The sequence below is a fragment of the Candoia aspera genome, chromosome 3 (assembly GCF_035149785.1).
Source record: "Candoia aspera isolate rCanAsp1 chromosome 3, rCanAsp1.hap2, whole genome shotgun sequence".
NCBI classification, from domain to species: Eukaryota; Metazoa; Chordata; class Lepidosauria; order Squamata; family Boidae; genus Candoia; species Candoia aspera.
Genome location: NC_086155.1, coordinates 87,535,919 through 87,562,010, shown reverse-complemented (window position 1 = coordinate 87,562,010; position 26,092 = coordinate 87,535,919). Strand labels below are relative to the sequence as shown.

The following is a 26,092-nucleotide window of genomic DNA, read 5'->3' as shown; positions in this document are numbered from 1 at the left end:
CTATCAATCAGGGATGCTGCACCAACAGATTTCTTACACTGTAATGGCAAGAGCAGAGGTAGGACTAGATGACCTACTTTTATCTCTATGTTCCTATGAAAACTGACAGATGTAGCTGTACTGCAATGTCCACAGTTTTTGAAATGTTGACTTGGCCACAATATACCAAAATTCCTCAGGAAGAAACCTAGCAGCATTGGGAAATTAAAGCCAAAAAAATGTTTGTCCAGACTCCTAAGAAGCAATGCACCTGGAACTCTCATAGACCCAAAGGGCATATCAACATTGTGATTTCATTGCTTTTTCAGCTTTTCCAGACAAAATACTCTCCATCTCTTTGAGCGCAAGACCTGACCCCAAGAAAATGTTGCTCTTCCCGAGAGACATCTGCTTTTGTTTCTTCTATTTCATATTTAATTAGGCATTTCCTTCTCCCAGGACCTTGCTTATTTTGGAGTAATCTTTTTTCTTCTTCTTTTTCTCTTCCTTAAAATGAGTATGATCATAGCTGAAGCTTATAAACTGACTTCATAATTCAAAGTGAGACAGGAGAGCAGGATCAACCTACTCCTAGAACCAAAGGTATTATCTGCATTCAAAAGGTTTGCTCCTGGATCTAAATTCCAGATAGCTCCAGGAAATAACTTTATGCCTATGCGAAGTTATAATATATTTGAAAATTTAAATCAGCCCATTATCAAACTAGGAGGCTAGGCTGCAATATCCAGGCCACCCTGACCACTATGGTCAGGATGGGTCCAAAGTTTTGTTATGCAAAGAGCCCTATCTGTTTCATTTAATTTTACAAAGGGACCAGATATGATTCACTTCTAGCTGAATTTATATCCATTTATATCCTTCAGGCTTTCATTGAAGAGAAAAAGACAGAACAGAAACAGAATAAAATGTCTCTTGAATCATAGTGCAAACAGCTGTCTAGAAGCACTTTTGATTGAAAGGACTGTTCTGAATCAATATGTCAGTTGCCATTCACACACAATTTAGAGGAGAATGTAGCTAATACAACACTCCCACAAGTACACACAGGACCCTAAATGCAACTTTCTCTGTTGGTGGGACTTACACATGTTTTTGCTTTCAACTGAGCATACTCAGTGCAATGAGACTTTTAGGTTATTTGTTTGCCTTTTTGAAGAATTTAAGTCAGCTAATGAGGAAGCCTTTTGAAAGCAAGAGAAATTAGCAGGAAGTACGATCAGAGCAGAAAGGTATTGGTAAACTTATAACCCCATCACTCCAAGCAAAGTCGATCAAATTTGTAATTCTGTTGTTATATGAATCTGCCCAATATATAATGCTCAGTTTTATCATCTAGTATATAGGAGTCAAGCACGATCTTCCTGTGAAGCTATGCAGTACTTCTGAATGTTAAATGAAAATCTGAGCATGGACATTCAGCAGATCAGATGCTCAAAGATTATCTGATTATTTCTTGATCTGGTACGTATCTGCCTTTATGCCTACCTATTTTGTCCTGTGTTCAGATCATTATATATAATGATCTCCTCCAGTCTCAACAACAACAACAACCTAAAATAGAGTGGGCTGAGAGGTAAATGGCTTGCCAAAGCCACTTAGTGAGCTTTCACAGCTGAGGATCCTCCAGTTCTAGTCCAATGACTTACCCATTGGCTTTATGTCAATCTTTCTGAAAGCCAGAGTGACTTACATGACAGTTGTCTTTCCAGCACCATTGCGGCCAAGGAAAGCAGTGATCTGGCCCTCATAGAAAGTAAAAGTCATTCCATCCACTGCTGGCTTGGAACAATTGGAGAAGATCTTCACCAAATTCTGGATGCTCACACCAGGCTTTAAACCAGAAGGCTCTACTTCGAAGTACAGATTTGCTTGAAACAAAGAGGAAATCGTAAAAAAATGAAAGACATGAAAGACATGTGTGGCTGCAACTCTTATACAGCTAAGTCAATTATTAGCAGCAGTGGTCACATTACTAAGTACAATGAATTAGAAATCCTAAAACAGCATAACTCCTTTTTTTTTACTGTACTATGTTAAGCTTGAAAAACTGAGAAAGAAACCAGAGCCACAGAGCAGTTTTGTGTGTGCCTGTGGTAACTATCGAGTACTATCTAACACTGATCACTTGCAGCTGACACAGTGTTTATGCATCCCATAATCATCCTTTGGTCTGGCTTTGCCACTGCATATAGAACGGTGAGCCTAGTTTAATTTACTCTGCTTGGTGGGCATCTCAAATTCTGTGATATTGCTAGAAGGTACTTTTAGAGAAACCTTCAAAAGTGGGAACGGAATCAAAAATGGTGGCTAAGTTTCAACACAGAATAAAAAAAGAGCCCATGCTGCATAATTGCCAATCTTCAGCTCTGACCCAGGAAATTATAGAATAATTTCATTTGGTGAAATTCTCCTCTTTTTGCCGGTGCAAATAAGTTCACACAGCTAATATACAGAAAGCAAGGTTGCCTCTATCACAGGTAAAACAAAGCGGCCCTAGACAGCAGATTTGTGGGCACAATTAGAGAAATTGCAAATACTGTTGCTAAGTTGTAGGGAGAGAATAGGCATTGGGCTTTTTCCTCCATGTCATGAAGGCCAACAAATAAATAAAGCTATGAAGTAAGGCAGAAAGAAACATGTCCAGTCTGGGCAGTAGTAAGCAATTGCAAATGAATAATTGGCCATATAACTTTGCATAGAGCAATTTAACATGGACGCTGTGCTGCATCAGTCTTTGAAGAACACAGGGGCTGATCTGTAACAATATAGGAACCTGGCATGAAAACAAGACATCTCTCCAGATGGATTTTCTTCTTTCCATAAAAGGAACTGCACAAAAGCACCATAGTTTAAAATAACACTTTCCTTTTTGTCTTACTGCGAGAAAACCATTGTTGTACAGCAGGGTGGACCAAGGCTAGAGTTCTCCTTTTGTCCCACTTCATCCTGGCTGTCCAAATGCTGAGCTCATAACAGCGTTCTTTTAAATGTCACCCTGGGAAGTATTTTATTTTATTCAGAGCCAAAGAAACAGACTTTAAAGTAAATAATCTCCTTGGGTATTTCTGAAGATGTAAATTGGAACTTGTTGACTTATGATTTTCCAAATTACCTCAAGATTTGTAGCAAATTTCTATTAAGGTTGTGTACTAATTTGTTCAGCATCAAAAGGGTCTAGGGGTGCCTCACTCTACTGCTGAGCCCTTGGCTGGAGGTTTCATTGACTCTTCCACTTTTATAACGTAAAAAGCTATTTGAAGTTAAGGTCTAAGGGGGAAGATGGTTTGGGGGATAGTGCAGAATAACATATATTGTTTCACAACAATGCAATTAAAAGTGAAGGAACAGCACAACTGATGGATTATCTATTTTTCGAAGAATGAAAGACATTAGATGCTGAGCATAAGAAACTTCCACATGACAGAGAAGAGTGTGAGCACCTTCTTGTTGCAAAGTTTGAACAAAAAGTAGGAATTTCAATCTGGCTTCAAATCTAGCATTTACGTTTGTTGTGAGCAGGAACTATGGGATGAATTAGCAATTAGGACTGCAGAATGAGGAGGACAAGCCAGGTGCTTTCAAATGAGGCCTATGCTATGCAAGCCACTAGCCTGTTTCTTCCAACAGACATACGATTACCGCTCTGTGCAAAAGGCTGATGGATTATCTAGTATTAGTAACTAATGTGGCAGTATTAAAACAATTTCATAGTACCTATTTAATACTTATATCAAAAAGATTGAGGCAAATTGCACAGAGATTTCTAATATAAATAATTCAGTGTCTGAGCTTTTAGGTTGTTAGTTTGGTTTTGGCTTACATTATAGTGATTACATTAATCACCATGACTAATTCAACAACCATAATTAAAAGAAGTATTGGCTTAGCACAAAACTTCACTCTGCCAGTCATTCTTTAAGTTGTGCAGTTTGCACTAGTAAGTGCTGTGCTTAAATTTCAGCAAAATTGCATGGAGCAATGCAACATGGATAATTAACTTTCTATCAGTCATCTGTATCAATCACTTAAGTATCTCAATAGTATACCTACATAAGATCCTATGTAGTTTAATGCTATAAATATAAATAGTTCTCTAGGATTCTGCTTTCCTCACTCTCAATATCAGAAAATAAGCAAATAAGCAAGTCTAGGCAAAGAAACTTAAATGACAATATTTTTCACATCTCACTGAATGTTCTTCAGAAATTCCTTTTTCGCATAAGCTGTTTACAGCTCAGCAGTGAGAAAGGAGACTATGAGATATTTATACCAAGTGAGAGGCAGGCCCACTTCTGTAGCATTTTCAGAGCTTGCAAGACATTGGGAGTTGATAAGAAGGTGCTAGGAGGAGATTGGGTTAAATGATCTTTGCTTTTTGACAGGGCAGATCTTTCTGAAGGACTGTCTGCTTTCATTCATCCATCATCACAACTGAAATCATGATGAGCCAAAATGACTCTGGTTTATTTCAAGACTTTCAAGGAAATTCTTTGCTTGTCAAGTGTTGGATTGACCACCTTGTCACCAAATGTAGAAACTTCAACCCAGCCAAAAGAGAATCCCCTGAACCATAAGTAAGGGCACCCAACCGTTAACACCTATAAGTATAATTTCAATTTAAAGTACAAATACAAACATTGTAATTATTATTATTATTATTATTATTATTATTATTATTTATTCAGCAGTATATACTGTTAGGCATAATTACATATATCTAATCTAGTGTTTCTCAGCTTGGCAATTTGAAGACACATGGACTTCAACTCCCAGAATTTTGGGAGTTGAAGTCCACACATCTTAAAGCTGCCAAGGTTGAGAAACATTGATCTAGTCAATAAATAATAAAAATAATACAACAGCTACTAGTAACAGGTAAGCTGTAACAGAACATTGTTGAATATCGCTTAATGCTAAAACACCACTATGAATTATTTTTATTATTATTTTTCAATCCTGCCTTTATTATTTTTATAAATAACTCAAGACGGGGAACGTACCTAATACTCCTTCCTCCTCCTATTTTCCCCACAACGACCACCCTGTGAGGTGAGTTGGGCTGAGACAGAGTGACTGGCCCAAGGTTGCCCAGCTGGCTTTCATACCTAAGGTGGGACTAGAACTCACAGTCTCCTGGTTTCTAGCCCGGAGCCTTAACCTCTAGACCAAACTGGCTGACATACCCACAAAATGGGAGAAATGGCACAGTTCCACAACCTGTAGACTTTTCTTACTAAACTATATTTTGAAACCAGCTATTGTCATTCTCAGAAAGGTGGCCCTTTTCCCGTCATGTACTTATACTACTTACTTTTATCATTTAAATATAAAACACTTCCCCCAGTCCCCTGCCAGCTATAGTCAAGACCAGGAAAGTTATATTCCATGATCCTCTCAACAAACAAAATGGCCTAGAGATATGTTTGTCCTCATGAAATTGTTTCTTAAATTTGGCTTGGAAGCGAATATGAACTACTGAGTAATAATCTTTTTGGTCCTTGATTCGACCCTTCCACAATACTACAGTATTTAAAAAAAGCCTCTGCTTTTCCATCACTGCCTGTAGTTAGTCACACAATGGTGCAGAACAGCAAAGGGACCAGCAACAAGGAAGTACATTAAAGTTTGCATAATACAAGCTGAGTTGTGATGATTATTCCACTTTTCTCTCTTCTTACTAGGAATGTGATCTTTGTCTTTTGCCTCTGTTGTCCCAGGCTTCCCCTGATTCTTGCACTCTTTTTTTCCTTTGTGTTTACATTTCTTTTCTTTACCATCCTTCTGCCCCAGGCCGTTGGTCGTGTTCTCTCCCATGACAGGCTCGGCAGCCATGCCTTTTCTCACCTCTTCATCTTCAGCCTTTATGTCAATAACACCTTCCTTCGCTGGACCTTTTTCCAGATTAATTAAGAATCAAGTTATTTAAAGGTAACCATAACTAAGCACTAGGACAACAATGATAATCACAAAAGAACCACAGATTTTTATATTCAAAGGTATTTAAATTATAGGCTTTAAACTGATATTGTTAAAACAACAACAACAAAATCACAACAAAATTAAGGCATGCATGAAACATGCATTAAAACCAGGGATTGGAACCTTGCAGCCTTGAGTCCCTTCTTTAGGGCCTTTGGCATATCCTCTAAACTCTATTACTGAAAACTGGTGGCACAATTTATCACCTTTTGGAGGTAGGACACATGTTAAAACTGTAGTGCAAGTCCTACAATAAGCTTAACAGGCTGTTAAAAATTAAAAAGCTTCCTCAAATACTTCCTCCAAAGCAGGAAGAAGTTAGCCCCATCTACTCTGCATCACTGCTTGTCCTCTATGCCCTTGTTAAGTGCAGCCTCCCACCACAAAAAAGTTGCCTCTCCTTACTTAAAACAAACCAAAAGGCAAAAGATTTATACGATCTGAAGAGAAACCAGAGTTGCCAATTATATGTACCCATTAGGCTTAAATATCTATCATCCCTATTAGAAAGAACAGTACACTGGGATCCAAACCACAGACAGTCTTACTTCCTTCTGGGTTCTAATGTGCATATTGTATGCAGAACTGCTAAGTTTATAACTAAGGCAGCGGTCATAAGAACCCAATACCTTGAACAAATTGGGGTATCCTGTAAGGGAGATTCATACATCTGATTACTGACTCCTTGTATTATATGTATTGTATTGTATTGTATTACTGAATATGTATTGTATTACTGTATTTTCTTTTATCTATTTTCTTTTTGGAATTAGACAATGTATTATATTTTAGCAGGGGTAGTGCCAAGCTTTTTAAGTTTCCTACCAGTACAGAAAAGATTTGGTCTTACGTACATGCCAGACTAGCTTCTGTGGAATTAAGTAGACTAGAGACAGATTAATATAGGAAGAGGCCTTTCAGATATTCTTGCTCCAGTTTATTTAATGCTAGGAAACGGGGCTGGGAAATAAGTTGCGAATCAGCAGTAATTGGTATATAAACAGCACACCATCCAACAACCTGGACACCACATTTGTTCTAGCTGAGGTTTCCACCACTTTTCAAGGGCAGAGTTTTTAAACTATGTTTTTAGTTAATCTTTTAGTGCCAATCATGAAGATTCTTTGAGACTCAAAAAATAGAACTTCTAAGTAATTAGCTAATGCAAAAAAGGATATTACACTCATTAATGTCTTAAAAAGTTTTGCTAAATCATCTTCAGTAATTTGTAGGCTAGCAGTACTTATTTAATAGATACACAAAAAGCAAAGCTAGCCATTTGGGATGCTAAAACAATTCCAAATGGAAGTATCATAATTATACCAGTTTAAAAAGTTACAAAAACTTTGCAGGGTTGAGATGTACAGACATATCCTCTGCTTTTGACTTCCTTGCACAATATGTCCAGTAGGAAAACAACCCTCAGGTGAGAATGCAGCAAAATGAAAATCCTTTTGAAAAGAAAAATGTTGCTGCCTCTTTCTGTCTGACCCTAACATGTATAAAGTCTGGGAAGGTGCTGAGGAGAGAGGTTTTAGTGTTTGCAGAGAGGATTAGCTCTCTGCTGGTCCAGAAGTATCTTTCATCTGCTGAGAATCAGATGCAAATAGCCTGGAGGGGCTGCTGAAGTACAGTGTAAGAGCAGTGAGTAGAACGGCCATGTGAAGAACAGATATTGTCTTACCTATTCCGTGATACAGCAACTCCCAAAATGCTCTCAGCTTATTTTTATTTTATTTTCTATCCCGCCTTTCTTATTTTTATAAACAACTCAAGTTGGGGAACATACCTAATACTCCTTCCTCCCCCTATTTTCCCCACAACAATCCTATGAAGTGAGTTGGGCTGAGTGTGTGTGACTGGCCCAAGGTCACCCAGCTGGCTTTCATGCCTCAGGCGGGACTAGAACTCTCAATCAATATGGCTTGCTGACTGCATGTTTTTCTTAATGAAAATATATTTATTAAGTTTTGCCTCTTTAACTGAGAACAGGGAAAGAGTTTTGTACATGGGATGTAAATGAGGTTACATCTATTTGAACATATCAGTGGACTGCAAAAGTACTGCAATTATTTAAAACGATGGACAGATAGCTGGATTGTATCACTGTCACTTAGTTAACAGCCATCCCATCAATCTACCTGATCTGTTGTCAACCCATCTGCTCAAGACAAGAGTGGCAACTTTAACAGGGTTGGTATAACTGGGCTGCAAAAATCTGGATGCCTACTAAATGGAAGCAAAGAGACACAGAAAACCCCAAACTGCTGCTACAGTTCAGATGTAGTAGCCCTGAGTTTTATCAGGCTTTCAACTTGAATTTTTTTCCTTTTTCCTGCCCATCCCTTTTCCCTTGTGTGTTAGGTCTTTTAGATTATAAACCTGAAGGAGGGACTGTTTCACTAGCTATATAGGTAAGCCACTCTATAAGCTTTTAGTGGGGGCAGCTAAGAGGATTATGAAGTACTTTAAACAGATAAATAGACAAACCGTGAGATACACCAGTCACATGCTAATTCCTCCATTCCACTGTACTGAGTATTAGCGGCTGCAAAAATGTTAGACACATTGCATGGAGATATTATCAACTAAAATGGCACAAAATAATTATTTGATCTTAATAATATTACTCACTTGTGGATTTTTATTTCTTTTTAAATGAAGCAACATGATTATGAGCCAGTTTGGTCTAGTTGTTAAGGTGCTGGGCTAGAAACCAGGGCTGAGAGTTCTAGTCCCGCCTTAGGCATGAAAGCCGGCTGGGTGACCTTGGGCCAGTCCCTCTCTCTTAGCCCAACTCACCTCTCAGGGTTGTTGTTGTGGGGAAAATAGGAGGAAGAAGGAGTATTAGGTATGTTCACCACCTTGAGTTATTTATAAAAATAATAAAGACGGGATAAAATTTAAATAAATAAATTATTATGGCTTTTTAAAATAGTATGATATCCTATCCAAAGACCATTTCTGTATAGGAACAAATGTGAAAATTATGGCAGAATGTCCCATATCTGTTTGCATGTTTCTGCAATGAAAAGGCATGTTAACTTCTACCTCCAAGAAATCCAAGAGAGTCTGATTATTTACAAATTGTTTCTATGCAGCTCCATGTAGGAAACACCTAACCTTTGAAGATACTTTCAGCACAGCCCTTTGTTGCAGCCCTACTCTTTGGAATAGCTAACTACCCCACCTTGTTGCATATTAGGAAAGCCATTAAAACTTGGCTTTTAAAAAAGCCCTCAGAAGGGATCTAGTATCGTTAGGATCTCCACCCTGGATTGTCTTCGGATGTTTTTGTTTCAAGTGACCTTAGTTTCTTCCTTAATTCTTGTTGTTGTTGTTAGTATCATATCATCATCATCAAGTCTTGCCAGGTAACTTATACAGATGTCTATTCCATGACAGTTGTTGAAAAAAATGGAAAGAGACACTAGATCTCCCATGTATGTTTTACGTTCTATTTTTTATTGCATATTTGTTATATTGTTTTTATGCTGTGAGGTGTCCAGGATCAATTTGGAGTCAGGCAGCATCTACTCTAATTTGAGATAGTACATGATAGATAAATGATGGATTAAAAAATTGACAGATGGCGCAAAATGGGCATGACTTATCTTTTCAGTTTAATGGCAAGACATGAACTTTAAACAGCCAACCTATCAGTTGAGCTAGTGTAGCTCCTATGTTGAGAATGAGTGGAAAGTATGCTTCATCTCTGAGGTGGGGAAAATGTCAGAAGCTGCCTAAGATGCTGAAATTTCTATTTCTGGTTAGCCTGGTACCAGTCTAGTTAAGATCAAAGTCACATTCACTAATTCAGCAGTTGTCATAATAGTCCATAATTGTCAACTATTTCCAGACAAATCAAAAGGAAAGGCATGATTTGTAGACTGCTAGTTTATTTCAGCAGAATTTAGAAGGATTTGAGATAGAAGTCTGACTCATTCTCCAGCAACACTCTAAGAATAGCTAGCCACTCAAGAGTTCAAAGCCACCTGCAAATGTTCCCACTACATGTCTGTGTCTAATCTTTTTGATGGCTTCCAGGAACAAAGACAAGAGTGCATTCACCTCTCAATGAATCAATGGCTCAAGACATTTCTGAACATCAGTTTTCCACCATAACTCACCATTGGCAGTTGTTGTTTTCTCAGCCTTTGGGTGTCCTAACCCAAGCCAATAAGATTGCTTCAAAGGGAAATTCCAAGACCGAGGAATTCCATAGTCTCCTGAAATAAAAACAGGTTGGTAGGATGCAGAAGCTTCTTTGCATTTTGCCATCCAATAAAACTCAGCAGGGCAAATCTTACTGTGAAATGATTATTTGATGTGTCATAAGCATCAAACGGTGCTCACATTACAAGTTTGAACAAAGCATTCCCATCCACCACAGAACCCAAGACCAGTGAGGGGTGCTTTTTTTTCCCATCAGGAGAAAAGTATAAATGCATTTAAATTTGGTTCAAGATTTGTTTCTAGAACTTAAACTCTAATTAAAAATTAAGCTATGGAGTCTCTAATAAATAAATTCCAGAAAGTGTCAACCTAAGGCAAACTATGAAATAAGGACTTCCCAGTTCACTTCATTAGTTTTCGCCTCCTGATGCCCTTTCGATGTGCTGAATTTGTAACTCTTCAGCTGGTACTGCTAATACCAGGTGGCTGGATCAGTAAAATACAGTTGTTAGAAGTCAGGTTGGGGAGATCTGCTTTAATTGGAATAGTTTCCATGGGGTAGCTGTATTAATTGTAGAAAATCAACATGGAGGTTTATGGGATAATAAACTGATTCATTGATTTTAATATGTCCCAACAATTTTTCTTCTTAAGAGAAGGGAGGAAGATATTTGGAGTTTAGGGGGCCTGACAGGAAAAGTGGGGAATCGGGATAGAGAAATGTTTCTAGCTTCAAATTTTAATTCAGGGGTTCATTGAAACTTGAGTCACCTCTTCTTTCAGGGTAGCATTTTAAGCTACTGAAGCTTGTATCTGGTAATGGTGATCTTCATCAATATCTCTACAAAGAATTTTCTCTTTACTGCCTTTGAAGCAAAAGAAAGCCAACTGCTATTTCTACCACAAAGACAAACAAGTGTTTCTTGAGCTGTGACAGACTGCAGTTTTTTTAAACACTTCTTTTCTTTTTCTTTCTTTTTGCTTGTAATTCGGAAACCGCCCAACACTGGTCTTGGAAAACTGCCTAAGTTGAAAGTGAATGGTAAGGTGTGAGCTTTCATTCTATAGATAAGATCTTTTGTGAGTCTTTGTTTTGGCTTTTCAACACATATAATATGTGACCAGACAAGTTTCTCTAACTATGGGGAAATCCAAGTTTCTATCCTTCAGAGAGACATTTATAAGCATTCATTTGATTAGAAAGACAGGAGATAAATTGAATAAGTAAATAAAATAAATACATATCAGCTAGTATAGGAGTGGTCCCTGCAGCTACTCTTATGCTCTTCTGCACAACACAGAAAGAATAATTATCAGGAGCGGTACCACCATCACACCTCAGAAGGACCTGATTACTTCCCATAGGTGCTTTGTCTAGCCGCCCCTCTTTTTTCACCAGTCTCTATTCCTCTGGTACATTCCTGGACTAATGTTCCAAGGAATCCCTTACATAGTATTACGCTCCTCTTTTCGAGTAGTTGATGGATTGGCAAGGAAGGTAGCTTGCCAAATGAACTTCGTTAACAATCTACTGTGAGGTTTACACAGATTCTTTAAATTGTAAGCGCTAATCAAACCCACCAAATGTAGGAGATGCTTCTGCATTTGTCAGCAACTACTGTAAAGGAGAAACAAGATTCATTTCACACAAATGAATCTATTTTGAAAGACTCTTCATCTTCTGGCAGACCAGGTGATTAAACTTTTGTCTAATTTTGCAATTTACAAATGGCAGCCTTGCACTTCTAAGCTCGTGTGTTTTGTCAAATGGTTTGAAGACCATTGTATTACAACTTTCTCCAGCCTACTGGGCTGTCCATGCTGCCCATGGTTAATGGAAATTATAATCCAATACGTACAGAGGACACCAGATTGGATAAGGCTTTACCATAATATCAGAGACAAAGACATTTTGGAATATAACCGTATAAAAATCTTGATGAATTGTTTGTTGCTAACACAAAATTTAACCCTAGCATTTGCCATCAGACTTAAAACATTCTCAATGAGTATCTTATCTGTGAGTGTATTACACAGATCTTTTATCCCAAAACACTGCATAATGCATAACAGTTTGGATTCAAATATGTCACTCCCGTGGGGTGGGGGGGAGAGGAGGAGAGGATCCCAGTTGTTTTCCTATTACCACTTCCTGTTGCATCCTCAGTGCCATATCCTGTATTGTTCTCAAAGGTCCTCAGCAACCTGAAGCGGTTTTTCACAAGAGGAAAGAGGCTGTGTTTAAAATGAAATGCAGGAAAGTCTTTTCCCATGAACAGAAGTTAGGATTTAAGGCTCTGACTAAATCTGAAATGTCTGAATAAGTTCACATCTGAAAATGTGAACTGCCACATCTATATGATTCCACATATTTAGCATCTCCTTTTAAAACTAACAAAGAGAATACTTACGTCGGGTATAGAGAAACCATACTGAAAATAACCAAACTGTGTTAGAAACATTCCTGAGAGCAATGGGAGACTGCGGGGTGGAAAGAAAACAAGGGGAAGCCTCTTGAATGAGCTGGTATCTGTCACATAACTTTGCATTCACCTTCATAGTATTTGATTAGACAAATTATGAGACATGAGATATTTAGCCCTGTTTGTCCTCTGTTTATATTAAAGCAGCAGAGACAGGAGTTCACCCTTGAGCAGCATCAATATCCATATAACAATTAGACCACATTGGTGGCCATGGTGACCATACCTGGGAAGACATTATCCAAGTACCAAGCAAGCAATCCATAAACAAAACCATCAAAAGCCATTATCTCCATAGACAACAAGAAACTGTATTTATCTCCTTCCAGTGGGCTACTTCGGATATTATTCCACTGTAACCCAAGTCCTTGTTCTTCATAGCGTGATAAGTATTCTGTACCAAACCCGAAAGCCACAGGTGAAAGGAAGCTCTGGAAGAAAGAGGCAAATGATCTGAGTTTATTACTAGCCAGTTATCTTGACTGCAGGAGGTGGAATCTTAGCAATTAATGCATAGTATACAAGTTAATGAAAAGTATGAAAATTCATTTTAAACCAATGATGGAGAGATTTCCTTATTTTCCCATGTCTCAGCTTCAATTATTTTCTGTTGTTCTTGAAGAATTTCTACATTTAATTTACAGTGTCCACACATGTAATTATAATTTAATTCATTTCTATTGCAAATAAGCCATGGATATTAGTGATTCTGTACACTAAACCTGTTTTTACAAGGTTCAGCAGCACATAGAAAGTCAAAAAAGGGGCTGATTTCAAAACCTTTCAGCCCTGTGGAGTTCTTGGTGCTCTCTGAGCTTGGTTCTTTGCTTGCAGACATTTCATTACCTGACTAGGTAACATCATCAGTGCATCAGCCCATATGAATTAATACATCTGTAGCCAGGTGAGGACTGAAAGTTATACAGATCTAGTTAATGATACCAAATTTGATTTACAAATCATGCTAGTAAAAAGGGAGAGAGACAGAGACCATATTTTCCTTCAATAAATTTTGTTGTCATCGTTGTTCCAATCTATGCCCTACCTCAGTCACCACAATTGGTGCCATCTAGATGTGCTAGGCTTCTGACTTCTGAACCAGCATGCTGCCTAAGAATTCTGAAACCAAAACATCTAGAAGGTACCAAGCTAGAGAAGGCAAAGCTAACAACTACATGCAGTTGGCTTACTGAGACAGAGATAGGAAATAATAAATTTTACCCATTTCCTAGTATTACTTGGATTATTGCTCTGGTTATCCAGCACACCTTGCTCTAGTTCTGTTCACATCCCTTCTCTTTGTGTAATTGTCTGCTTCACAAATTAGCCCACAATTCTATACTCATTTACTAAAGAGAAAGTGGCAAAGAACACATCCCTTCTTGTGTCTTGAAGATATTTCACAAGCAAATACAACAGGGTATGTAGTAATAACACATTCTTTTTTTAAAAAATTACATATAAAATTATTATTTTATAAAAATGTAGCAGAAAGGTTACAAAGAAGATAAGAACTGGTAATGTATGAAGATGAAAAACAGAGTAATATGAGCATAGGAGAAAATGTTGAAGTTAGACATAGCTATATAGTTACGACCATTCGTTCAGCGACCAAAGTTACAATGGCACTGAATGAATAGTACTTACAACTGGTCCTCGGAGTTTTGGCCATCACAACATCCCGGCGGTTACATGACTGTGATTTAGGCACTTGGCACCTGGCCAGGGCCGCAACTAGGGTCTGTGTCGCCCGGGGCAAACATGAATTCCACTCCCATTTTGGCACCCCCCCCGGAGCTCATTTTGGTGCCCCCCCCAGTTGCGGCCCTGCACCCAGCTCACGATTATGATATTGCAGCAAGCCAGTCACCTGGTTGCAATTTCCATAGTTCCCTGCCAGCTTCCCACAAGCAACGACATTGGGGAAGCCAGCAGGAAGATGGAAGTTGTGATCACATGAGGTTCTCACTTAATGACTTTTGTGGTCCTCGGGTTATAACAGCAACCAGGACTGCCAGAATTGACATCATTAAGCGATGCAGTCATGTGACATTGCGCTTTATGACCGCATCGCTTAGCAAAGGAAATTCCAGCCCACCCAAGGACTACATGTAAATCAAACACCTTTGGAACAAGCCTTAGAGAAAGAAAAGAAAAAAAAATCCTTACTGCCAGGATCTTCATCTTAAGAGGCAGCCAGTCCTGCCAGATAAAGCAGAGGATATGGGGCAGGTAGAGGGTAAAATAGATGACTCCACTGCAGGCGGCTGCCACATTAGCTTTGGAGAAAAAGGTGCTGAGCAAGAAGCATTGCATGATGCTGGCTGCTGCGAAGGTTAACAGGAACAGAAAGAGAACTTGGGGATTGCTGTACCGAAGCACTTTGCCATACTGTATAGGAAAGAAAAGAAAAATTCCCTTAAGCATCGACTTGACTCAGGACTCATCTGAGATCAGGGGTCTTCAGTTTATGGTATCTGTTTATTCATGTCTACCCACTAACATTATTTTGGCTTCACTGGTTCAGCTTCCTCCAGGAGCTCAACATGGTGTACATGATACTCCCTTCTACAATTTCTCCACAACTCTGTAAGACATGTTGGCTGAGAGACAGGTACTGATCCTAAAACCACCATGGTTCAGACTGGACTTGAACTCTATTCTAACCCAGGATCTCAAAGCCTGCTACATCATACATGCAACCAAATAGATTTCCTGAATTTCCTGTTTCCAGAGAGTGGCATTCACATAATATGCTAAGCTAAAATTTGATTAACCACAGTATGGAATAAACTGATTAAACCATCATTGGCTGGATTTCCACCACTTGCTAAGACAAAAACCACATTTTGACTTAGCATGTTTTATAAACCCAGCCAAAAATATTGAAAGAGGGAATATTATGAACTGTCTTCAACAATTACTCTATATTGATTATTTGTCATAGAAGGACATGTAACCTAGGGTAGGGAAGACAGGATAGCGATGGGTGTCTGGGACAATCCAGCAGTGACCATGAGTTCTGCTGGGTGATGGGCAATAAATATCTGTTTGTGATGTTGGGATATGTGGACAAGTTAGGGACTCTGCTTGTGTACCGTCCACATTGCTGTAGGAAGGATCCATTCCTGACCTCGAGCTAATGCATGAACCTACACTGCGATGATAAGGGTGACGAAGTGTGGGTACTTCTCCAAATTTACTGCATCTGTGGACTATGCCCCAGCAGACCTATTTAGGGTGAACCACTCTCTTTGGAATGCAAGATGCAGAAATATCTTCTCAAGGGTTACAGTGAGTTTTGTGGGGTAGCAGTTTGAGAATAAAATCATTTGAATATGCTCTGGCCTGGATCCCACAGGGACTGAGTCGGAAGAGATTATTCAGGTAATATCATTCAATATTATCTGAATTAATTTTGACTTCTGCTCTCTGAGGAAATAGGTTGAGTGATCTGCAGAATGAACGTAGCCACATGTGTGCTAGACTCATGCTGCACCTGGCTGCTTCAGTAAACAAAGTGTGTGTGTGAGCAGTCAGGTTTGGAAGACAGTCAATGCCTCTTTGATGCCCTCTGCCGTGAAGGAGCATGTTGCCCTGGAAATGGTTACCTAAGCCTTCATCACCTCTCCGATCAACTATTGAAATCTGCTGTAGATGGAGCTGCCTTTGAAGACTACCCAATTGGTACAGAGCACAACAGTCATCTGTGCCATTTAAAATCAACGTGAATGCTACATTGGCTTTCATTTGGCTTCTGACTACAAAAGTTCTGGTTTTAACCTATAAAACCCTTTCTTACTTGGTGTCCAGGTATCTCCAAGACAGCCTTCTTTAGATAAAAAAAGAACCACCTAGTTTGTTCATCCTCACTGAAGCTAGGGGAAAGCTACACCACCATGTTTTATATGCTCCTGTATTGTGGAACAGCTTACCTCTGGAGATGCAAATAGCACCCTTCCTAACAGTTTTCTGAATGGCAGTTAAGACTGAGTTATTCCACAGTTTTTATGTTTTGAGGAATGAAGTAAGCTGCTTATTGGACACCAGGTTTGGGTGTACTTATGTTTTATGCTTCACAGATTTTATATTCAGCTTTCTCTAAGCCATCAGGAGTCCTTGGAGGAGTTGATGGTATATAAATAAATACATATTTGTAAAATCTAAACCTTTTCTCTCTCTAATTGTTTGGGGTAGTGATGTTATTTATGGATTTTATATTGTGTTATGTTTTATTATTTTCTGCAACTGTTGGATTTTATTGATTCACTCATAAACAAACAGGAATGTGACTTGCTGGGTTTTGGATTAGCTGGTATTAAACTCAGCCACTGTGCTGGCTTAGAATGATGCATGAAACCAGTCATACAGTCCTTAGTTTTGCTACTGCTTCCTCTTAATCTCACATATCTGCAATGCAGCTTTACTTCTTGTCTTAATCACTGCAATACAGTGGTGTTTTAATTACAAATTCAAATGGGAATTGTCTACCTGGAAGTAAATGGCTTAAAATACAATATTGAAAATCAGAATAGATTCTGATTACTATTCCTCCTTCTTCCCTCAAATGACAAGCTACTGAAAAGCAGGGTGTCTAAAAACCACTCTTTACTACACTGACATCAAAAATACCTCCAAAACCAGCATATGTAGGCCAGATAGAATGGCAATACTCTCACTTGAAGTACTAATACAAAGAAATTAAACAGCAAAGATTTTCTCACTGAATGCTGGCCCTCTTCCACAACACTGTTTAAATATATTTGTTCTTTAGCAAGTATTAAAGAGTCATGCCTTCAGGGTCACCTTTATCATTATCTTAAAACTGGGCGAATCACAAAGCAGAGCTTTGGGTACTTACGATAAATGATATGAGGAAGCAGAAAAACAATATAAGAACTTAGGGTAACTGTCCCCAATTTGATAACCCCCAGAGGTGTTGGACTACAGACCACAACTCCCATTAACCCCATAAATAAACAAACAAATGAATATATCTTGGGGCGTAATGAATCCGTCTTGAATGGGACAGTTTAAATATCAACCCAGAGTCTCCACGCTGAAAGGCCGTTTAAATGATAAGCCTTTGTGTCCCTCTCAGCTCCCAAAGTGATAATGTATTCAAACGAAGCAACTAGAGGGGTAGCGATAAATGAGTTTGAAGGGGAAACACGCCTCACCATCAGGTTTTCAAAAGGAGGGCGGAGGGACGCCTCCTTTTCAAGGCCTCCTCAACCTGAAGGCGATGTTAGGAACGTGACCTGTCAGCCCTAATCCAACCGGAGGCGTCACAAAGGCAAACCCTTCGGTGAATGTATCTGTCCCTGCCAAGTGATGATGCGGATGCTGCCTTAAGGGGCTTCTAAAGAAATGCGCCTGCTGCTACGTGCTGAAAAGAGGCCAGGCTTCTAGCAGGCTTCCTCCTTTTTTATGTATAGCTCCTATTGTTTCTCACTAATACCTCGAGCGCGCAAGGTAAAAGAGCACGTCTGGACCTCGAAACTACAAAAACAAAAGCCGCGCCCCCGACCTTCCCGCTCCCTTACCGTCAGGAGAGCTGTCAGGAGAAACGTGCTCACGGTCATCATAAGAAAGCTGTCCAAAAACCACGTGAACCAAATCACCCCGTTCATGACCCCTCTGTTCTTCAGGGCCTCCTTCAGCCTCATTTCTTTCTCGAACACGATGCTTTTAACAGTCATGGAAGCAGAGTAGATCCAAGCCAGCACCATTAAGATGGGAAAGGCGCGGGTCAAAGTAATCATGAAGCTGCCAGGCAAGGAAAAAATAAAAGAAAAACAACCCTGCTCTGAAAGATATCAGAGAAGTATCTTAAGATTTAAGTACTTTCACTGTTCTTTCTTCTCTCCCAGACACCCCAGATTTGTAGTTTGAGAACAGCTGGGAGAGGGATAAAAAGGAAACTCCTGAGAGTCCTGGCCAAATAAGGTGCCCCTGAATTCCTGGGAGAATTCAACTGCTATTACCTGATAGGAACATCTAAGAAAGCACTGAAATATTATCAAAGCCTTCCTCAGGTAGTTTCCATCCAGATATGTTGGACTACAACTTCCAGAATTCCAAGCCAGTGTGGGGGAAATGACATGAGAGCTTCCTGAATAGTGGGCTGTGTGTTTGGATACATGTACTTGCATCCATTTCTAGTCGTTTTCCTTTTAAAAGATTTCTCCTACACTTTCAAGAGTCAGTTGTGCCTTTCTTAAGGCTGCAGGCTTAGCAGAGGTGGCAAAGGTTTTGAAAAAATTTAAAATGTAAATTTTAGAAGCACAATGGATTTGAAGAGCTCAGGCAAATATTCTTTTTCGCCATTTGGGGAACCAATTTTAAACTCATTTAAAGAGGATGATGTAGGGGAAAGCAATCTGGGCAGGTGGAAAGCCACTAGAACAGTGTTTCCCAAACTTGGCAACTTTAAGATGTGTGAGATTCCCAAACCACACATCTTAAAGTTGCAAAGTTTGAGAAACCCTGCACTAGAACATCCCAGGCTATATGCTAGACTGGAAAGGCAAAAAACTCCCAAAAAACAAAACAAAACAAAAATAGCAAGTCACTTGTATTGTCGAAAGGAAACAACATGGACACATCCCAGTAGTCACAAAGAACAGCTCAGTTTGAGGGAGGCTTTATTTTTGAGGAAGGCTGAAGCAGCCACCCGTGCAGTTGAAAAAGAAATGCCTTTTGCAAAAACAAAACAATTTGTCACTGTTGTGGAACCCCTAAAAAACACACTTTCCGTTACTCACATTAACAATCTGATTCTGTGATCCAACCAGGCCTTACTACCAGAGTTCTGTGCCTTTCTCAGAGGACACAGAGTCACTTTCTGCCTCCTGCATGGCCACCAGGCCTCCATGCTGATATAATCAATTCACCATATGGAGAGGTAGCCATTGAAGAGAGACATAAATAAATCACATGTGTTTGTTGGATTATCTTTGTTTTGGCTATCCTGGGGAGGAAGCTGTGGGGCAGCATTGTATTCAGAGTCAAAGATAAGATCATAGCAGGGTAGCATTAACCAGAAACGAAAGGAACACCTTAGCTGTTAAGTCAGATCACTAAGAAATGGGGTATTCTTGAAAATAAACCAAAGTCATGTAATTCCTGGCAGAGAAGGAATTTATTTGCAAGTCAAAGCAATGTCTTTCAGATTGGAATTTTTAAGAATACTGAAACCACAAAATGGTGGTCTGATGACATTTGTTCTGTGACTGTTTCTGCAGCTGTATCTGGATTTCACTGAGTAAATCCCATTGAGCTCAGTGGGCCTTCTTTCCAGAAACATTCCTGGAAATGGGGCAAGGGTTGCTTCAGAGATGCCTTTTTAAAAAAAATGTGGAGCCAAGTTTCATAAAGGGAGGAAAGGGCTAGTAAAAACCATGCAACTGTCCATATCTTTCCTATTTTTTTTCATCTGTTTGTTCAATTGTGTCCAATTCTCAGAGACTGCCTGGACAAGTCCCTGTAATTTTCTTGGCAAGGTTTTCAGAAGTGGTTTGCCATTGCCTCCTTCCCAGGGCCAAGAGAAAGCAACTGGCCCAAGGTCACCCAGCTGGTTTTGTGCTTAAGACGGGACTAGAACTCACGGTCTCCCGGTTTCTAGCCTGATGCCTTAACCACTACACCAAATTAGATCTCATCTATTCCTAACAAATCATAACAAAACAGGCTTTCACATCATAGTGTCAACCAGTGTATAAATTAAAAAAAAACAACTTCAAAAAACTTCAAAAATAGTTGGGAAATATGTCACATGTGAAAATAGGTCTTACTTGATCATGCAACTTTCCCTAACATGATGCCCTTTTATTCTGGCTGGAATTCTGGGAACTGTAATCCCAATCCGGAAGGGAAGAGGAGGAACAGCCAGAAGATTTGTGTTCATTATGGTAGTAAGTCAACCTTTAAGAATGGCATCTGGAACCCTCCTCTTCCTCATCTTTATATTAAAACTTTTTTACATTGGGTCTAACTATGGAGCGGGTGGGGACTCTCTATCTTCAGCAGAACAAAAAGGCAAGTTCTGCGGAATTGTTACAACTTTGGCTCCAAGTATACTACCATCATATACTTTGAAATATATGAGGCTCTTGCATGAGAATTTACTTCATATTATCCCCACAACAGAAACCTTGTGAAGTAGGTTGGGCTGAGAGTAAATGGTCCCAGGTCATCCAGTGAATTTCTGTGGCTAGGGATGGACTTTATCCTGAGTTACCCAGTCATAATCCAACATTTTAAGCACTAACCCACTGCTGAGCTTTTGCTATATATTTCTCATTTTCACATAAGGATTTTGGCATCATTAGCATGGAGCAAAACCAATTAAAACAACTTTAAGGTCTCTTCTTAGTATGTAGAGAAGTGACCTGAGGATGATGATTGATGACAAATCAAAGGAATGTGATGCCTTTGGAGAGAACTAGACCTCTGCCCGAGTTTTAACCCTTGAACTGATAAAATTCCACTCTAAGGAGTGCTTATTGTACGGAAATTTGAAGATTGAGGCTACAGAATGTAACACTGTAAATTTTGCTAGACCCTAATTCACAATATTTATTTCTTTGTATTTCTTAATACTTTATAGCAGCATTTCTCAGGATAATATTCAATAAAACACAACAAAAATTAAATACAGGGCAAAATAAAGCCACACTGTATTTGCACAGACTGGCCCATCTGAGGAGAGATTTAAATCCAAGTTTCCTTTGTTCCGGTCTTAACACCTTAGTTTTGCCTTGCCCAACCTGCTGCCCCAGATGTGGTAGAACTATGCCTCTCAGCTATTAGCCAAACTGGATGGGAATTCTATAATTCCAGCACATCTTGAGAGCATGAGGTGGGGTAAGGCTGCCTTATTCCCGATTTTGAAATATGCTGGCCCAAAAAATTAAAAGCATCAGACTCTGGCTCACTGGTTTGCAAGGGGAATTTGTAAAGCCCTACTGCCTGTACTGTATCGGGATACAGAGAAAAGCCTTTAGCAAATTCATTTTATTTCATCAATCCCAAATGATAGCCTGAAAAAGGAAAGGCACTAGTTGTTTTGGAGCACGGTACTGTTTTTAACAAGTTAATAAGAGGTGTACTGGAAAAGATCAGCATTTTAATAACAGCTTCCTGATACAGTTTAATTAGAGAGCCAGTTTGGTATAGTGGGTAAGGTGTTGGCTTGGAAACCAGGAGACTGTGAGTTCTAGGCCTCCCTTCAGCATGAAAGCCCCTGGGTGACTTTGGGCCAGTCACTCTCTCTCAGCTCAACCCACCTCACAGGGTTGTTGTTGTGGGGAAAATAGGAGGCAGGAGTATTAGGTAAGTTTGCCACCTTGCATTGACCAAATATAAAGGTGGGATAAAATTATTATTATTATCATTATCATTTCTCTAACTGAAGATAGATAAATGGTGTTTATATTAAAAATGTTAACCTGCTCATGTCCCAAGAATTGGTACTGAAAAATTAACCACTTTTATTAGAAGAGGGAACTTAAAGTAGAAAACAATATGTAGAGAAATTGTTACGATAACTGTTCTTTGTTCTAGATTCCTTATTTCAGATTTAATTAGAGCAACACAATTCTGACTCCTTGGGAGGGGAATTTGTCTAATACTTTAAGTTCTAGAACTGCTAGCACAATCAAAAGCAAAAACAGTGTTATTTGTAAGACCCAAAGAGCCACCTGGCTAGCCACCCAGTTGCTTATCAGAAAGAGATCACAGCAGCTGCCCTTACTCACACGTCATCTACAAAGCAGGGATAGGGCATTTGTTGTAGGTAAATCCCTGAGGGCACATCAACACGGGTCTGGGTTTTGATAATCCCTTGCTCGATCATATCTTGCAAATAAGCAAACCCTCCCCAGATGTAGCGCAGATCATCCACTGGGTCAGCTCTTGGCCCAGGGTCCCAGTACCTGCAGAGACAAAGCACAGATTCAGCCTTCCAGATGGTGGGGGATATGACTAGGGTAAAAGTGACAGTCACCAGGCTCTGAGGGGAAAACTACTGTATATGCTATGTCAATGGTTTGGTTGGCCCTCAGCTGTAGTCCTTTTTTCTTCCTTTCACAAATACCAAGGGTGGAGGCCCAATCCTGGCTGAGATCTTGTGGGAGAACTAAGGGATTTTAACCATTTGCTTGGGCTGCAATCCTAACTTAGATTAGATTTCTCACACACTGTATTTGCAGGACAAGAGACAGTCATGGGAAAGCGTTGTGAGCATCATACTGATACCTAGGCTTCCTGTCAGAAGAAGCAGAGACCTAGCCAAGGGAGAAAGGGTTTAAAGACCAGACCAAAATGGGGCCTTCACATTGGTTGCCTGGGATAGAAATACCATACCCTTAAGGAAAAACTATAGGATTAACGGAGATGTAATCTAGTTTTCCTGGCAGCAACATGGAAATGGTTTGCACTGCCTTCTTCTAGAATGTTTTTTCAACTTTCCAGTTTAGTCTACCATCCAGGGATTTCCTGATGGCCTCCCATCATGGTCTCACCCTGCTTAGCTTCTGACAAAAACAGTCAGGTGCTATCATCTTTGACTCAGCCCAATAATTAGACTTCATGGACTGACGAGTTTGGAAGCAGTGGTTTGGGTGCAGTTTTCTTTTCATCATTTGATAATTGCAGAATCAGCCAGTGACCTGATAAGTGAAGGAGCTATCACCAATCAAATCTCACAGGTAAAGTCATCAGATCACCTTTTATTGGAAAGAAGGAAGAATCTTGTGGCAACTTAGGCTATAAATATATTCACTGCTAACTTTCACAAAGCAATTTGTTTTTCTAATTATATGCTCAACTTTTCAGTTTAGCCGGCTGTAGATCATTATTTAAAGCTCAGGTGTTTAAAAATCAGAAGTAACCACCGAGAGTTCAGATGAGTTTATTCCCAAGTAACTCTCATGCACAGGGTTGGATTTGTGCTAGTTCTAATAAATAGGCATTATGCTTTGTAAAGGTACATGTGCTCTCCCTCCCTCTCTCTGGGTGATTGTATATGCACTCATAACATTTTATATTTACCAGTACACCACTGATTGAGGTTCTTTAAAAGGTCGCACACTGGCATGTTGTTAATTATTATATATAACAGTCATCCATAACTTTACCAGCCCTCTTTCCTCTATATATGATAAATTACAACTCCTATTAGACCCCTTTGATGACTGGGGGCATCCAACAGATCTGGAGGATGACATGTTGGGGAGAGTAGTCTTGGCAGTTCTGATTTATTTTCTCTCTCCAGTCACTGATATCTCATTAGGCTCTGCTTGTGTGCCCTAAAGATTAGAGACTGTCCTTACCTATCTTTGATTTTGTTTGTTTTCTCCACAGCATCAATATCCATGCGTATCTTGTATTTCACATGAAGTGGCAGCTGGTTGGCCCTTGCATCCATGTCAAGAAAGACAACAGCAGCCCAGAATTTGTTTTTCTCCAGAAGAGAATGAGCATGAAGAATCAACTCAGTTTCATCAGCTAGGCCTTCAAACTTATCAAGGGTCAAGCACTGGGATAACAGAGATATAAGATATACTAGAATGAGATAGCAGTAGCAGTGTTTATGTATATAGATCAGAATTAACCTTGATATGATTTGGACGCTAATAAGAAAAAATATTGCTTATTATAACAAATAATGGAGGAACATTTTCCTGCCAAAGTCTGCTGAACCTTGGTCAAGATCAATCAGTGTACATATCAACAATGCATGTGACTAGAGCCAAAGTGGTGGGTTTTGCAATGTAGGAGGAATTTGCAATTTTAGCTGAGGTTTGGATTCAGATCAGTACTATATAATGAAACTAATTTGAAATTTGTATAATCTGGGTAGAATACTCTTTCTATCCAGACTGAAGGTACTTTTCCCCTGAGTATGCAGCTTCAGAACCATTATACATGGAGCAGGGTAGGTGGAGCAGTGAAGAAATCAGACAATAACCAGTCTACCCATCCAGATTAACAGAATAAATTAGTGGGATGACCAATGGGTTAACTGCCATAGTTTCCTTCTACAATGCTGTTGAAACATTATTTATTCAGAAAAAATCTTGATCCTGTACAGGAGTTTCTGTTCCATGCTCCTTCCTAGCACAGAGGGAAGAAAGAAATCACTTTGAAATAGTTGTTGGATTCCTGCATGGGGCAGGGATTGGAGTAGATGATTTCCAAATTCCCTTCAAACCTTTGCATTCTATGAACAATGAAGAAGTAAAATTAAAAAGAAAAACAGGGAGGCTTTCTAGTTGCTGAGGGATATAAGAAAGTTATAAATTCATTCCAGCTGCATTTGACTGTTGATGACTACACGGACACTTCCATGACATTTTCTTGGCAACAATGCAGAAGTGGTTTGTTACCGCCATTGCTTTCTTCCAAATTTTATTTTAACTTTCCACGTTGGTACAGTTTTGAAATAAATGTACACCGAATAATGTTTCTGTGTTATAAGAGTATGATGGAAAGGCACAAAAAAAGGCATTTTTTCAAGTAGATTAATATTTCAGAGGAAAAAATATTGTAATTCTTTGGTCCGGAAACACAGTATGTTAAACCATTTAATATCTGTAATATTTTAAATCTATGGATGCACAAAATTTTGTTTGATTGCACTTTGACAACTTCCTGCATTAATATATAAATTGGAACACAATCATCCTCCAGAAGAGATTGTGTAGCTGTCCGCATTTTGCAGTGCAGGTGTGTACAAAAATCGGTACAGTTGGTAAGGTTTTGTATGAAATGTGAGTTTGTTTACTTCTTTCAGTTAGCCAAATGGTGTGAAAACTTGCCAGACCAGACTACTTAACACAGGCAGAACTGAGATGGACCAGATTTATTTCCTCAGACTTCTCCTAATCTCATTATCAGGCTAAAATGCCTTAAAAAATTGAAAGAAGAGAGACCAAAAACTGTCATGGGCATATTCCACATCTAAGGTTTATAATAACTCCCATCCTGTAGTGCAGAGACTGAATGGAGCAATTGTCTCTGGAAGATCACTCATTAAAGAAGTGTCTCGACTGCCGGGTAACAAGCCACAAAGAACAACAAAGCTGAAACCATCTCAATAAATGAGGGTGGTGGGTAGGTGGAAAGGTAATGTGAACCCATCACCTGGAAAATAAGCCTGGGAGAGCAAAACAAAATTAACTCAAATGAGGGGAAAGTGGCTGGTCATAAACAGCAGGGAGAACACGGCATAAAGAAATGGGTACATGATTGTGAGAGACTGTGGGGAATCCAGAGAACCCTTTTTCTTCTCCTTTGTTTACAGTTTACAGAGCCATAAATCACAGGTACAAAGTTTAAAATATAGAAAAACCAAACCTAAAACAATTAAGAATGAAAAGAGGGTATCAACAACCTCTGCAAGCCTGGGGAGGAAATAGAAGAGAGTAGACCTAAGCAATCAAGAGATA

The 26,092-nt window shown here is 39.3% G+C and overlaps 1 protein-coding gene across 1 annotated transcript in view; it reads right to left on the bottom strand.

The window, feature by feature from the left end:
* The window catches only part of ABCA4 (ATP binding cassette subfamily A member 4), a 111,884-nt gene that overhangs the window by 41,153 nt on the left and 44,639 nt on the right, over positions 1 to 26,092 (bottom strand). Inside the window, exons 12-19 of the mRNA XM_063298291.1 lie at positions 23,975 to 24,180; positions 22,400 to 22,576; positions 18,185 to 18,407; positions 14,808 to 15,029; positions 12,865 to 13,069; positions 10,111 to 10,208; positions 5,679 to 5,898; positions 1,691 to 1,868 (exon numbers count right to left, since the gene is read on the bottom strand). Coding sequence (XP_063154361.1) covers positions 1,691 to 1,868; positions 5,679 to 5,898; positions 10,111 to 10,208; positions 12,865 to 13,069; positions 14,808 to 15,029; positions 18,185 to 18,407; positions 22,400 to 22,576; positions 23,975 to 24,180 — 1,529 coding nt within the window. The remainder of the gene's footprint in view (positions 1 to 1,690; positions 1,869 to 5,678; positions 5,899 to 10,110; positions 10,209 to 12,864; positions 13,070 to 14,807; positions 15,030 to 18,184; positions 18,408 to 22,399; positions 22,577 to 23,974; positions 24,181 to 26,092) is intronic.